Raw genomic sequence first — 16,265 nt, 5'->3', positions numbered from 1 at the left:
TCCCTTCCTGGCATCTCCAGGTAGGGCTCAGAGAGACGTCTGCCTGTAACTTTGGAGAGCCACTAGCCAGTCAGTGTAGACAAGACTGAGTGAGATGGACCAATGGTGTAGGGCAGCTTCCTATGTTCCTAAGGCATTCTCATTTAGCCCACCCACAACTTCAGTACAAAACTAAAAATGACCTACCTTGCTGAGCTGCTGTAAGGATTACCAAGATGATGGGTGTGAAACAGGGTGAACAGGCTAAGACAGTACTGCAGTGTCCTCTGTAATGATGAGGCTACCTTTGAAGATGACTCGGAAGCTTCGGCTACTGCACTCACCCCTTGACAGATTTAAGATATCATAGACAGATCATGTCCGTTTGTTGCATGTCTGCTCCCGATAGGCTTCCAGATCTAATTCAAGTGCAAGTGCTTACTTTTTAAAGTGCTTCGTGAACCTTTCACATCCCAGAGAGCATCTCCCTTTACATTTTCTCTCCCCCCGGCCCAGCTTTAAACCATCTTCTCAGGCACCACTTTGGGTTCTAGCTGCTCACGACAAGTTCTTGTTACAAGCAAGAAGCAGGGCCTTCCTATCAGCGGCCCCAAAGCTTTGGAATAAACTCCCCCAGTGGTTTCTTCCGCAGTTCCCTTTTTCTGCTGGCTTTCCAGAGGGAGAGCAAAGTGCATCTCTTTCATTTGGCCTTTGGGCCAACTGGTTAGTTAGTCTGGCTGCTTTATTGGCCTTGTTCTGGAACTGTTTTAATAGCCTATTCGTTCATTTTGTTACTGTATATGCCCCCTGAGCGCTGGAAAGGCAGCTAATAAATGATTGATTGATTGATTGATGATGATGATGATGATGATGATAATAAAACAACAAACAACAACAACATGCCAAGTATTATCACCATGTTTCCCATTCACAGGATAAAAGAGGTGAGGCTGTGAGGGCACTCCAAGGTAATATATTTTAAGCATGCACACCCCTCCTGCTCAGACTGCAAACACATCTAATTTTATGGACCTGCCTGTAAACAATGGCTAAATTTAGTTCAGTTGGAGAAATCCGAACCCCAAGTCTAAGGGCAGAGCTGCACTCAGAAAACAGAACATGTCCCGAAATTAACCAGGCTCACCGGGGGTCACGGAACGGGACACTATAAACAAGCTGCAGGACTCAAGGGTGAGCTAACAGACAGCAAGATGAGCTCAGGGTCGGGGTGGGGTGGGGGGCGTTATCTAACCTGTCTGTCTGTCTACTGCCGTTGAATCCCACCCCTCCTGCGGAGTTCAAGACAGCACATCTGGGGATATGCCATTCCATCCACACAACAATCCTGTGAGGTAGGCTAAGGGGAGAGCATGGTGGCCAGCACAGCAAGTTGCATACTTTAAGAAATAAGTCTAAATATACTGAATTCCAAGACCTGCCTTGCCAAGCAGATGGCCATGTAGTCACTTCTTTTAAATAAGACGTTCCATTTCTGCTTATTGTGGGAAAGGACCAAAGCAGCACCCCCACAGGCACTGAAGCCCAACCCCCTGATGTCTGGGAATCTTGTCCCCGCCCCCTCCACCAATTTTGCTAAAAGGAGACCATGCATGATGAAGCCTCTCTTTGCAGGCCAACGGACCAGGGCCTTCGCTTTTCATTTTGGATGCTCGTGAAGGCAAGAGGGGGGTACTTCTCCCCCCAGAATGCCCCTGTGAACAATGCTACGGGCTGTCAGAGCAATGCTCAGAGATGGTATTCCGGGGGCAAAAATGGGCACTAGCCAGCAGTTCCCAGAAGACCTGATGCTGCGGCTGCCACTGCTATGCCTTCCCTTGCCCCCCGCTCCCCAAACATCAGCCAAATGCCCCCATCCCTTCCGCTGTGGTGAAACATTTCAGCTCAGCCTTAGAAACCAGAGAGTCGTGCAGTCCCCTTGGGAGAAGGTTCGAGGCACTGTGGCTGACGCCCTACGTTCCTCAGGAGCAACTCCCAAGGGCCACTGATTTCAGCAGGGCTACTCAGGAGCAATTTAGTCCGGATGTCAGTCAGTCTCTAACTTGACTGTAAGGCAGAGACGGGGCTGGCCCCAAATATTTTGGTACCTGAGGCGGGAAATCCACACGTTGCAACTCCACCAGGCCCCCTAAGCTAACTTGGGGCACAACCAACCTAGACAGTCTCCTAGACAAGCCCCCGTGAAATGAGCATTCCTTTTAAGAGATGTATGCAAGGGAACTTCCCAGGTGGATTGTGTCCCATGGGTCATAGCTGTCCCCCAGGTGGCCTCCTGGCCAAGTTGCCTCTGGCCCTGAACGGTGCAAATTATAAACGCAGGGAAAGTCTTCAAGCTCCTAAACCAGAGATCTTCACTGTTTTTCAAGTTGGGGTCACTTTGGCCAAAGGAAAGAAAGAGAAGAAGAAACCTTCACACTGTGCTGACGTCCACACAGTACGGTGCTTTTCTTAGTACTGGGAAGGCCCTTTAAGAGAGACAGCGAGACCTCTCTTGCAACCTCCAGGGCAAGGGTGGGCTTCCCTCTGGCTGTAGTTGAACTACAACTCCCATCTACGACTCAATAAATGGCGGCGGAGGGTTATGGGAGTTGTAGTTTAATAGCTGGAGGGCCAGGTTTGCAGGCCACCCCTGTTCTCGGAGGTCTTCAGACCTCCCCAGTGATCGTAGAGCTCTTGAAAGGGCTACACTTCTGAGCACTCTGTCAATGTCTTCCAAGAAGGTGCGGGGGCTCAAGAGGGCTCAATTTCCCTTAAAGCAAGGATTCTCAACGTGTGGGTCCCCAGATGTAATTGGACTTCAACTCCCATAATTCCCAGCCAAAGGCCATTGGGGCTGGGGATTATGGGAGTTGAGGTCCAATAACATCTGGGGACCCACACGTTGAGAATCCCTGCCTTAAAGGACTTTCCTCCACCACCCACTGTTGGGCAAAGCGCAGCACTGAATGGTGAGACTGGTTGTCTCTGCATGGTGCCAAGGGGCTATGCAGGGTATTCCGCTTCAGCCACAGCTTTGCACAAGCCCAATTATTAGGGGGCTGCACTTTGGGTTGATGCCACCACTGGTCCCCAGCTTTACAGTGAAGAACACTGTCACAGACACTGACGCAAAAGGAAGAGAGCACAGACACCACAAACCCTGGCAAAGTTCTCCAGGCTCCTTATGGAAGACAGAGCAGGGCAGTCTAAGCCAGGAATAAAAGCTTGCTGCAAAGCAGAATCCACAGTACAGGGCACTTCCTGGTCAGTGTTTGGGCTGCAGGATCCAAACTAGTCAAAGCAAGACCCGGTCACAAAATGTGTTATCCGTTCTTGAAGCCAACAGCAATTTCCCCGTGTTCTTCAGAGTCTAGCAAACATCGATTAAGCCTCTAAGTCGTCTTCCAGGCATACTTCATACCCAAATAGAGGCCTAAAGCTTCTGTTTCAAGGGCAGAAAGATGCTCGAGCAATGATAACGTTTCTCTTTGACTCCAGGATGGAAGAGGAAGAAAGCAAGTCAACGAATGGCCGGGTTCAAGTGGTACTTCCCCCGCCACACTTCTTTCTCCTTTCTGGCCGGCCAGACAGTCACAAGAGAGTGTATTTGTAACCCCAAATTTGGAAATCTAAAAAAACCATGGGGATGCTTCCAATCTCTTCTCTGCGGAAATGCAGACAGTATCCTGGGTTATAATAGTGCAAATTCCCCTCAGCTTGATTTAGAAATGAGCTCAGCAAACAGTTTTTGGTTTTTTTAAGACTAGGAAAATAGCTTGGTTTGTTCTGAGGTCAGTTCCAAAATTCAGACTCCATCCCGCATCCAATGACATCATCAGGACTCAGTGAAGTCCGAATTCCTCGCACAAGTCACCAACTCTGTCACTAACCCTTGCCCTACCACCTTCTTCTCATTAAGCTGGCCTGATTATGCAGGAAACTCTCACCCAGAGGCCTTCTTGAGAGACTTCCCATTCCTCCCCACTTCTTGCAATCTTGCAGCAATCTGCTGCTGAGCTTGTTCACAACCCCCAACACCAGGAGTCCTGGGACATGCCAATTTCAGATCACCTGTTAAAGACTTGGGTGTCCTGGGAAAACCATATTTCCCATGGTTCCTGGAATCTGGGATCATGTCCTTGAAGCATTAAAGGCAGCAAGGAGGGAGATGTGTGCACCAGCTTGGATTACGATCCAAGCAGAAGAACTTTCAGGGGAAATGGCACTTGTTTCGTAATGCAAGCAAGTATTACAAGCTGGACAGGTTCCTATTCCAAGGCAGGTGAGCACAACATTTCAGCAACTTTATGGTTAGAATGCTTTAAACAATTCTTGTGAACAGCTGCTTGCCTTCAGGCAACCAAGTGGTGAAGCTTTACAATAAATGGTTTTTCTCTGCTTTGGGGCAACGTACAACTAACTCAGGGATGTGTGGACAGGAGGGCTACTAAAAGTATTCATGGGCTATTCATGAACTTTTGTGACTAGCCTATGTGAGGAGAGCTGGTCTGGCATGCATGAATTGTCCCCTTTGCTAAGCAGGGTCCACCCTGGTTTGCATTTAAATAGGAGACTACATGTGTGAGCACTGTGAGATATTCCCCTTAGGAGATGGGGCCGCCCTGGGAAGAACATCTTCATCCTTCATGCAGAAGATTGCAGGTTCCCTCCCTGGCAGCATCTCCAGGATAGGGCTGAGAGAGGCTCCTGCCTGCAACCTGGGAGAAGCCGCTGCCAGTCTGTGTCAACAAGACTGAGCTAGATGGACCAAGGGTCTGACTCGGTAGAAGGCAGCTTCCTATATTCCTATGTAACTTCTTTGCATGTCCAAACTATTGCAAAGAAACGGATGCCTCACTGTAGCCTTCTGTTGCTCGGCTTTGTTGTGGGCAAGCTAAATGGGCATGACCCAGTTGGAGGTTTTCCTGCAAAAGCCCCCCCAAATGAATAAGAGCTACACAAGAGCTGAACTGGGTTGAGCAGGAGAGCTTATCACGAGATAGTGTTCTGTGGATGAGAACACTGCGAGTCTCACAACTAGCCCATTCCAAAGGAAATGTCCAGACAATGTGATTATTACAACATTTATTGAAGTATAGAAGGCACTTACAATACAGTGGAGGGGGGTGGAAGGAATACTTCCAAAATAAATGGCAGAAATGCAGTCAGAACTCAAATTACACAGAAAGAAACAGCTTTCACCCAGACAGGCAGAGCAGCCTTCCCTGTTAACAATACAGTATGATGAAATAAACTACAGTCGCCCAACTACGGGTTAAAATAGTTAAGACTTTTTAAAATAGATATATATAAAAAGATAAAAATGTTCCTATCATGAGTTTTTTTAAAAAGAAAGAAAGAAAGAAAGAAAGAAAGAAAGAAAGAAAGAAAGAAAGAAAGAAGAGAATTCTTTAAATGCACAACCGTAAAAGGAATCACGAGTTAGTGGTTCTTCTGAAAATTCAGGCCTCTCAGTTCCTGCACTGCAGGAGGTCTTGGTACATTTCAATGAGGTGGGCTGCCTCCCTCTGGCCAGAAAGCAAAGCACCATGGGTAGTGGAATAATACTTCCTGTGGGTGGCCTCCCCGGAAAACATCACCTGCATTGGCTAGAGATTCAGGAGACGGGAAGCAGGAGAGAAGGGAAAGAGAAGGAAACCAGTTAAAAAGACTCCTGCAAAGAAAATACGCCCACCAAATTGCCAGCCGGGGAAAAGACAATTTCACTTAACGGACCCTCCCCCAAGAAAGCTTAGCTAACAGAGACTCTCTGTGATAGATATGGAGCCCAGTAGGTACTGATAGAAAATAAGATGCCTCAAGCTGCTGGAAAGAGGGGGTAAAATTAAAGAAATGGTTTCTTTAAAAAAAAAAATTTCAGTATTTAAGTATTAAGTTCCTTTATAAGTCCCTATATAAGTCCCTATATAACTCTTTCCAAAGGGACAGGCAAGGGAATAGCGGGATGCTATACACAAATGAATTCATACTTGGGCCCAATTCTAAAGCAGAACTACTCAGTTTCCGCCCTCCTGCAGATGTTGGACTAGAACTCCCATCATCCCTGACTACTGGCCACTGAGGCTGGGGATGCTGGGAGCTGTAGCCCTAAAACATCAGGGGGGCCGCAGTTGGTTAGCTCTGCTCTAAACCAGGGCTTAAGCATAGGAATGAGCCTCCATGCTCGGTTGCTGAGGCCAGGGACACCTCATGGGACATGCCACAGCTGACCAACTAGGGCGGGAGCGCTCTGGGCCACTACCGAGGCAGGACTTATTTATTTATTTGATTGGTTGGTTGGTTGATTGATTGATTGATTGACATACCACCCTTCCAAAACAGCTCAGGGCGGTTTACAATTAAAACAAACCACTAAAACAGTAAAGAGCTAAAACAAATTAAAAACAATGTAACAACAATTAACAATGTAAAAACATTTTAAAACAACAATTAAACTATTACAGTGATTAAAAGCCCTGAAATCGGGTTAGAATATTAAAACGATTTAAAAACCCTGGAAAGCCAGGCCAAACAAATACGTTTTAAGGGCTCTCCTGAAGGCTAACAGAGAATTCAAATCACGGATTTCCTCAGGGAGCGCATTCCACAGCCCCGGAGCAGCTACAGAGAAGGCCCGCCTCTGAGTCGCCACCAGACGAGCTGGTGACCTCCTCAGATGACCTTAATGTGCGGTGGGGATCACACAGAAGAAGGCGCTCTCTAATGTAAGGGTGTTGCAACACCCTTCGGCCAAGTGCAGCCCTGGCAGAGGCATAATCACCAATCTTGTAATGCCAGGTGAAGGTGGAAGCCCAGGTGGCGGCCTTACAAATCTCTTCCACTGGCGAATTGGTCAAAAAGGCTGCCAATGTGGCTGCTGCTCTAGTGGAATGAGCAGAAAGATGCGCCGGTGGATCTCATGCCCTTCTCCCCACTCTCCTCGTTCTTTGATCACAAGGCGGGAAAGCTCCCACTTTGGGTTTTGAATGAAGCACGATTTCCTGTTAAGCCCAAACAAGGGAAACTGTAGTTTGTTCTAACTGCAGTCCATTAACAAACCAGGATCTGAAACCACAGTTTGATCCTGGCTTGTTCAGATTAACCAGAGTTTGCATAAAACAGTTTCCAGAGGTTAGATGCAACGGGAAACAGCAGCTTCTTCAAAAAGGAAGATGAAGGCTTTCAATTTCTTCTTTGTGCACAAAAAGAGGAAAGGGGAGCTGCCCTGAGGTTCCCGGCAACTCGTCCGCAACCAGAGAAGTGATGGTTTGGAGCAGGGGTTCCCAACCTTGGGTCCTCAGCAATTGCTGAACTACAGCTCCCAGTCTTTGGGGCAGGGGGTGATGGGAGTTGTAGTCCAACAACAGCTGAGGTTGGGAACTCCTGGTTTAGGAGTTCCTGCTTCCTCTGAAGCAGTCCTAAAGCCTAGGCTTCATTCCAGTTGAAGGAGTTCAGTCAAAGGCTCTAAAGAAACGGCGGGTTCTAGGGACGGCTTTGAATGAAGACAGGGAGATGAGAATGGTCTCTGGGAACACGTACAGGTTACGGGAGCAGTTTTCCAGGCATAAGAGGCAGCAAGGGAGAAATGGCAGTGTTTTCTATGTGGGGTGGGCACATCTGGGTAGTTGAGGATGATGGTGTTGGAGTAGCAAAGGCCATGGGCGGGGCTATGCTGGGAAATAAGGGCAGAAAGAGAGGGTGGAGGAAAATGGAAAATGGAAAGTGGTCCGGTGGGAAAAGAAGAGAAGGCCCTAGCAGGCCAAAGGCAAGGGGCAGGAGCTCTTCCATATGCCTCCTGCTGGGAGCAAGACAGGACCGGAGCTGGGAGGGTCCGGCTCCTGCTGCCTCTGCTTGTGCAGAATACATCCGTCAAACAAGCACGCAAATATATGCCTGCGTGTTCAAGGTTCCAGGTACCCTTCTCAGGCCCTCCAGCTAAAAGGGTCTCAGCTCTATTGGGAATTCCTGGTTCAAAGCTCAGTATCGCCTCTAGACAGACTGGCAGTGGCTTCTCCTAACACAGTGGAGCGGGGTGGTGGGGCTGGAATCAGGCAGCGACATGGAGGAAGATAATCTGGGGTCGGGTCCTGTCTTAGCAGGGTTGGGGAAGGGACCTTGGCCTGAAACATTGGAGGGCTGCAGCTAGTCAGAGCAGACAATACTGGACGAGACGGACCAACAGTCTGACCCAGTATAAGGCAGCAGGGCGTCTTCAATGGGAATAGTTTTTCCTACCAAGGGAAGCCATTGAGTACACTTACAACTGTCTTGGAGCTCTCAGTATAAGGCAGTGGCTTTGCGAGTTTCTCCACATCTGCTCCACTAGACCCAACTTGAGTGTAGGAGTAGGACCCACGGAAATAGGGGTTGCTGCCCCACGAGGATCGCAGGATCCGCCGTGGTTTCGGAATGTTTGGATTCCCTAAACCGAAAGATAGAGCAGTTAGGGAAACAGTCTGTAGAAAAGGCCAAAAAAATAACCCAACCCCATAAAACAACTCATAAATCCAGGTGCTCAGAAACCTAGTTATCTACACAAGTCTTCAAATGCAGATCAGTGGTCCTTGGTTTCAGCAGGAAAACACTCTTTATATCATAGCCCAGGTCCCAGGGCTGACCGCCTGGCCAAGTATCCATTTCTTGCTAACCCACAGTTTTTCAGTATAAGGTTACAGCAAATCAAAGCCCTCTTTTACACCAGAAAATGCACATGCAAAAAGCATATGCATTTAATAGGCCCTCACTAACTCAAGACCACTGTGGTGGTAGGTCCACCTATGAATGAGAGAGGTGGGCATAGTACAGAAGCCCTATCCGCACATTATGTTCAACACTCGTGCATGTGTGCCGTGTAGTACACAGGTATAGATCTGTGCTGAACACAGGTACGACAGTACCTTTCCTATCTGTGCCATGTGTTAGAGGGGTCTGTACCCAGGTTCACTTTTAACATTAAACAGTCTTTCACACAAAATCATGTACGAGTGTACAGATGTGTGTACACTCGTACAACACAATGGCTGAATAAGACTAGGGAAAAGTTTACAAATGGATCCACTAAATTGTATGGCGAGAATGTCACACCAGCACTGCACATTCCTGATAGCATGGAAAGACTCCATTTAATGCAGGGGGAACATCACTACATTATAGACCGGGTCTCAAGATCTGTGAGACCCGGTTTGGGGCGGTGAGCAGAGAGGGAGCCCCGGGAGGCCGGATCGGCTGCCCACACAATTGCCGGCTCTGAGACGGAGCCAACAGGGGCTGGGGGGAGCGGGGGCCGCACAGCCCCCAGAGGCCCCAGTATGTCCTGCACAAGTGCGCAGGGCATACTGGGGAGACCCCTGGAGCCGGGAGGCAGCTTTTCGCCTCCCGGGGTTCTACTTGTGAGGAGCCGCGCCACGGAGCCACGCCACGACTACTCACGAGCAGATAGCCCGGGTTTGCGGAGCACTCACTCCGCAAACTCGGGCTAAGGGCAGGGGTTCTCGAGTGGGTTACCCACTCTAGAACCACCGGGCTTGCAGCCAAGCCCGGTGGTTCTGACGATCGACAAAAATCGGGCTAGGCTTTCCTAGCTCGATTTTTGCAATCGCCAGAATAGCCCCTGTGTCCGTTGTGGGGAGCAGGCATGCCTGTGGAGGTATAGATCCAGATTTCTAGCCTTCTGCCATCTATTCACATTAAATTAGATATCAAAGGCCTTTGTGACCTTCCAAGTGTGACCTAAGAGCCAGAAGTTTCCAGTTTTTCTGGACAGAAAAACAATGACAACTAATATTTATATACTGCTCTTCAACAAAAGTTCCCAAAGCGGTTTACATTGAGAAATAAAAATACAGCCACATCTCTCGCCGACTGTGGATTTTTCTACTGCAGTTTTGTTATATACGCGAGTCGATTTTTGTGGGCAGGTGAGTGGGCTCACCTACCGTGACCCAAGCATGCACAATTTCTGCAAGCTGATATTGCCATTTTGTTCAATAAATGCACCTTAAATCTGCAATGATATCATTTTCAGTAAGATTGGAATGTGGACTGTTTAGCATATGGGGGGTGGTGGTTTGCAGGTGTCTCCTCTTCCCCATAAAAATCCCACCGAGCCCTCCCACCCCGATCCCAACCCAGCCACCTCCATCTCCCATATCCTCCTGATCAGCGATTTTTTTAGTGTTTTCAATCCCCCCCCCCATTTCCTGAGGTTCATTCTCTTCATTTGATTTTTTACAGTTTTTAGTTATTTTTACTGGGTTTTTAAAAAATCCCTTTTCCTGAGGTTCATTAGCAACAGCAGTTCCCCTAACCCACTAAGTCCCATAGACTCTTAGTCTTGCCATCCACGAGGTTCTCGTTGCACTGAACCCTCGTGGTTGGCAAGGGGTGACTGTAAATAAAGATGGCTCCCTGTCCCCAAAGGGCTCACAATCTAAAAACAAACAAACATAAGCCACTGGAGGGATGCTGTTCTGGGTGGGGATGGATAGGGCCAGTTGCTCACCCCTGCTTAATAAGGAGAATCACCACTTTAAAAGGGGGCCTTTTTGCTCAGTTAGCAGGAGGGGGAGCGAAAACGAACAAAGGTGCCTTAGCTGGAACCGCACACAAGGTCATTGTCTGTGTAATCAAACATTTACTTTACCTGGAGACCGTTTGCTAAGAGAGAGATTATTCTAGCTGTTCTTGCAGAAGCTATTGTTGTGAAGAAACCAAAATCTTTCCTTAGGTCGTGGAAAAAACTGATAAGAGATATCCTTGTGGAGACACAACAGGAAACTAGCCTGTTTGCGGACCACTCTCCTCTTTCAGCTAGTGAAAAGAGTCTAGACGCTTTCACTACATCCTTAATATGGAAAGGTGCTCATTAGCAGAAAGCACAGCGTCGGTTTCTCACGGAAGAAAATGCTTCTTATTTACAAACCACTGTTCAGACCAGAGCATGCGGCATCCTACAACCTCAAGCTTCTAATTTCAACATGCAACCTGAAAGCTCCCACGTGTACTCCAAACCAGGATAAAAGCTCATGCCAGAACATGGAACACTGTGTATCATGCTTCTCCGAAATGCAAGGCTTTGAATAAAGCCAACCAGCCTTTGCTTGAACCACCACTTGTCAGCGTGGTGGTGGTGGTGGTGGTGTGTGTGTGTACATGTGCACTTTCATCTAGGGCAAATTCTGTGTCTGTGAGTCAAGCAGGCAGCCTTCAGGGCAATAGACTCTGGGAACGTGCCATCCTCCAACACAATCCTCAGGCATTTCCTGGGGGCTTCTTTGTTGCTGATGAGCTGTGGAAACCAGGTCTCCTAACACAGGACTTAGGAACATCTGTGTGGGGCTGGCAAGAAGGGAGCTTCAGAGGTTGGAATCAGATAGCAAAGGAGACAAGGGATTGAATTTCCCATAACAGTTTAAATCAACTAGCCAAATATTTCCTTGCAGGCTTCAAAATCTTCCTAATCTTCCCCAAATCTTTCAGCTACATACAATCTTCTTCTGGGTGCCATGGCCATCTGAGGTAAAGGAAAAGGCTAAGAGGACCAGGGCATTTTCTGTAGTGGAACTAGAATGAAATACCTCCCCCAAACTCCTGCATGTCAGTTCTCACTTCACTCTCTTACATGCTCATTTGCATATTTATTATTTATTTATTATTCAAATTTGTACACCGCCCCAAACTTTCGTCTCTGGGTGGTTAACAAATAGCATAAAACAAGTTAAAACATATACAAAAACTTAAAACAATTTAACAATCACCCGCAGATTAAAACTTTAAAGTTTTAAAAAACTGAAAAAGCTTGGGTGAAGAGGTGAGTTTTCAAATGCTTTCTAAAAATTGTCAGAGATGGGGCGGATCGTATCTCAGTAGGGAGCGCCTTCCACAGTCTCGGAGCAGCAACTGAGAAAGCCCGTCCCTCAGTTGCCACCAGCTGAGCTGGCAGCAACTGGATGCATACGCAACTGGATGCATATATTTCTCACCCGTGTCACTGACCCGCCCCTACATATTCAAAATTTACCCACAAAGTCTATCAAGTACATTGTAAACTGTGCTGCCTAAACCCACAGTGCCGTCTACTGTTTCTACCTGCAAACAGTGCTGACATGCACCGCCGTCTACACACAAGTCTGTAGGTCAAGAGGTCTCGTCAACTGACCCAATTTTTGTTTTAAACCTCTGAGCAGTTGGAATATTCATAAACATTCCATAACAACTCGGGAGCTGAGCAAATGGTTATGAAGAGCTCACTGCAATTAACCAAATCCAGGGTTCTCAGCCAGCCACAATGGGTGTTAACACCAATTTAAAAGCGGTGTGCTTTAATATGACCCCTTGTATCTCTATAATCATAGCAATGGCCCTAAAAGGCAATCCAAAACTACCCTTGACTTTGAGAATGGTTATACAGTAGAACCTCGCTATCCAATGATTCGTTATCCGCAGATTTGTGTGTCTGCATTTGGAAAAAAGACACTCAACCTTGGCATACGCGGAGGAAAAAGTGGGGGAAACACATCGACCTCATGTATCCGCACGTTGGAGGTGGCCAGAAATAACCATGGAGGTCATTTCTGGCACCATTTTATTTGTCAGAGCCACAAAATGGCTCCCATCTTAAAACAAAAAAATGATTTCCAGCCAATCTTACGGCATTCCGGGGACACAGCAAAGCACTGTAAGGAGCTCCCCCAATGTCTCTCCCCCCCCCCACCGCAAATAAGCCACTTTTAGGTAATGTCAAAGCATTTTCAGCTGACCGGGAACCTAATCCCCACAAATACATTGACTTTAATGCCTCGATATTTGCCATATCCGCGGTACAACTGCCGAACGGAACCCCTGCAAATATCGAGGTCCTCCTGCATAGATAAGGCAGACAGCACAAACAGAGCAGTGTATTTAAATAACTGGTAAAATGCAGTTTGAGTGGAGAACTTTCTCCTTCACAACCCAACAGGGTCCCCTCAAATTTTGGCTGGCCTTGGCACCAGCCATTATTCGCCATGATCAAACTGTAGGCTTGAGAATGGCGGGGGTCTCCTCTTGGATACTGCACTGAGCGTCACAGGCACTGGGACGTAGGGAGACTCTTTGTTGTTTCTGAATGCCTTCAAGGCCCAGTGTAAAGGCAGAGGGGAGACCTCGCCGATCTCTCACTTGTCTAGGGGCAGATGGTTACCAGACTCAGGTAACCCTGCGTGGCATCTCCAAGAAAGGGTGGAGAGAGAGACGCCTGCCTGCAAGCTTGCATGCAGAAGGTTCCAATTTCCCTCCTGGCAGCATCTCCAGATAGGGCTGTGAGAGACTCCTGCCTGCTGCCTTGGAGAAGCCACTGCCCATCTGTGTAGACAATACTGAGCTGGATGGGCCAAGAGTGACTCGGCAGAAAGCAGCTTCCTATGTTCCTAGGTAGGGTCCCACTGATGGCCGCATTGGAGGACCCCTGCTGCCCATTTCTGGTGTAGCCACCTGCAGTGCTATCTCTTAGCAACAGGGTCCCAGATCAAAAAGCTTCCCCAATCTGGATCACAGTGTGAAAAATCATCCAAATGATTTTGTGAAGCACCAGCAACAGAGAAAGATCAAAGGGAGGCTGAGACTTTTAGACTCAGGCGTCTATCTAGTGCAGCCAAAACCATTCCCAGGAAGCAGAAGAAAAAGGTACTGAGCAGTGGGGCGGAGGCCAAAAGCTAACCCAGTCTTGTGAACTGGAAAGCTTCTGGCTCTCCTGAAATCCAGGCGCCAAACACACAGGGCTTAGACAACAAAAGGCCTGTTGACCAAGGCCTTGGGTTGTTTGAACAGGGCACCAGTTTAATCAGATTTACAAAGAGCCGCCATTGTCAATGGTTCAGAGGCTGTGCAAGTCCGAAGGGGTTTTGACAGCAAATCCAAATAATCCACGGTGCTGACTTGCGTGTGAAATCCAAGTCCCCACAGACGGATCATGGCTGGGGAGAGAGAGGGGGCACTGCGCACACGTTAGCCTGAGCGGTAAAAATCACAGAGCTTAGGTCTGGCTTATTGCAAATGCGCAGCTGATGAGATAACTTTCCCCAAGAAGGGCACAGTAAAGGTCGAAAAGGGGCTCGGAGTACCGTGAACACACGCCACGATCACTTCTTCGGTGCTCTGGCTAGTCCATGGCTGCTGCCGCCTCCTCCTCTTGAGGAACGATGCATCTTGCAGCCGCTTGCCTGAGGTAGGTTATAGCTGTGAGGCGCTTCTCTTCCCAGCAGCAGAGGGCAGGTGAGAGGACGCCTCCCTTTGTGCAGAGCAAACTCACTTGCTGCTGCTGCCGCCGCCACCTCTTCCTCCTGCTGCTGGGCCACAACACACCCTGCAGCCAGAACCACCTCCGGTCTCAGGCATGCAGCTGCAGGGTGCTTGGTCTACTGCGAAGAGGGGAAAGAGGCAGCAGCAAAACAGCAGTCCACCAGCCGTAGCCAAGCAGCGCTCAATTCGCTGCCATGACGCTACAGACACAGGTACCGTACACTGAAAAGCAAGCAAGCTTACAGCAATTCAGGCCTCCTTGGGATGTGTGCTTGCCTTGGGCTTTTAGTCTACTGAAAGGCAAAGCGTTTCATAATGTGCTCGAGAGAACTCTGGAGTTCCACAGAGCTTATCTTGGGTTCTTCAATAAGGAGAAAATGCATCGTAGTGCAGGGGTTCTCAAACTTGGGCCCCCAGATATTGTGGGTCTACAACATTCATCGCCCCCAGCCACAATGGCCAAGGTTGAGAACCCCTGTCATAGTGGAGAAGCTTCCCTGAAAAGGAAACTCCTTTAGGTGTTCTCCAGGCCACAAGTGGGGCTCATGCAAAGCACTGGCTATCATCAGCTACTAGTCGCAGGGCTACAGGCCACCTCCAGCCTCAAAGGCAGGATGCCTCTGAGTACCAGTTGCAGGGGAGTAACAGCAGGAGGGAGGGCATGCCCTCAACTCCTGCCTGTGGCTTCCAGCAGCATTTGGTGGGCCACTGTGTGAAACAGGATGCTGGACTAGATGGGCCTTGGGCCTGATCCAGCAAGGCTGTTCTTATGCCTAACAGGGATGGCCAGCAGCCTGCATGAACCAACTATCCACCCCTAGAATACTGCCCCAAATCCCCTCCCTTAGGGGTTCCACAGCAGATGCCAATGCAAGGTGGGTTTCCTGAACCTGGAACGTTTGATAACCACCGCTCTAGGGGCATCCGTCCTAAGCAAAAGTGCCCACAGCTTAACCATAGGCAAGTGTGTTCTTGGAGTGCATGGCACAACCACAGGAACTGGCTTTGGGCACACAACTGAAAGCACACTTTCCCCCAAATTGAGTCATGAGACCTCCAAGGGAGGGCATAGACCATCCGGCAGGTGTGGGCAGGGCATAAGACAAGCTGAATGAGAAGGGGAATAGTTTAATGGCAGAGTTTTTGCTTTGCAGGCACAAGGTCCCAGGACAATCTCAGACATCGTGAGCGAAAGGGATCAAGTAAGCAGGTGATGGGGAAAACCCCTGCCTGAGATCCACTGGAGAGCCCTGACGTCAAAGTAGACAACATAAGAACAGCCCTGCTGGATCCACTGGATCCACTAGATGGGCCCAAGGCCCATCTAGTCCAGCATCCTGTTTCGCACAGTAGCCCAGACAAGACTGGGCTAGATGGGCCAAGCGTCTGACTCAGTAGAGGGAGGCTTATTCACAGAAGCTCTGCTAGGGTCAGTCACATCCTATGACAACCCCCAGCAAGCAGCGATCACAGCATTGTTTCTATTTAATGCTGGGGTGGAATCAGCTGTTGTGGTGCACGTTGGCAACAACAATGTTGGGAAATGCAGTTGGGAGGTCCTGGAAGCCAAAGTTAGGCTGCTAGGTAGCATATTTAAATTCAGGCTAATAGGTGGGGCCCAGGGCCCCCAGAGCAGCATTCTCAGAAATACTATCTGTTCCACGTGCAGAGCCAGCGAGACAGACAGAGCTGAGGGGTTTCAATGGGCAGATGTGACGGTGATGCCGGGAGGAGGGGTTTAGATTTGTTAGGCACTGGGATACATTTTGGGATGAGCTCCAAAAGGGATGAGCTCCACTTGAACCAAGATGGAACTAGACTGCTGGTGCTCAAAATCAAAAAGGTAGCAGAGCAGCTTTTAAAATGACACCTGGGGGACAGCCAGCAGGAACCGGGAAGTATCCAGTTCGGCAAATGCCAGCCCTTAAGGTGTGAGGGTGTAAATCCTTGAGATAAACCAGAAGGGGAAAAAGTAAAATCAGGTAATGTGCAGACAGAAGGATGTGCTAGCT

The 16,265-nt window shown here is 48.6% G+C and overlaps 1 protein-coding gene across 7 annotated transcripts in view; it reads right to left on the bottom strand.

Moving 5' to 3' along the window:
- Positions 1–5,046: 5,046 nt before the first annotated feature.
- SMOX (spermine oxidase) overlaps positions 5,047–16,265 on the bottom strand; it is a 75,178-nt gene continuing 63,959 nt past the window's right edge. For 5 of the 7 annotated variants that reach the window (XM_053257626.1, XM_053257624.1, XM_053257625.1 and 2 more), the window contains 2 exons: positions 8,238–8,398; positions 5,047–5,585 (listed from right to left, as the gene is read on the bottom strand). In XM_053257626.1, coding sequence (XP_053113601.1) covers positions 5,448–5,585; positions 8,238–8,398 — 299 coding nt within the window. In that variant the 3' untranslated portion in view covers positions 5,047–5,447. Of the gene's footprint in view, positions 5,586–8,237; positions 8,399–16,265 lie in introns of those variants that run through there. The other 2 variants (XM_053257629.1, XR_008308979.1) reach the window with 2 other exon arrangements.

The sequence above is a fragment of the Hemicordylus capensis genome, chromosome 5 (assembly GCF_027244095.1).
Source record: "Hemicordylus capensis ecotype Gifberg chromosome 5, rHemCap1.1.pri, whole genome shotgun sequence".
In the NCBI taxonomy this organism is placed as follows: Eukaryota; Metazoa; Chordata; class Lepidosauria; order Squamata; family Cordylidae; genus Hemicordylus; species Hemicordylus capensis.
This window is presented reverse-complemented; position numbering and strand designations above follow the sequence as displayed.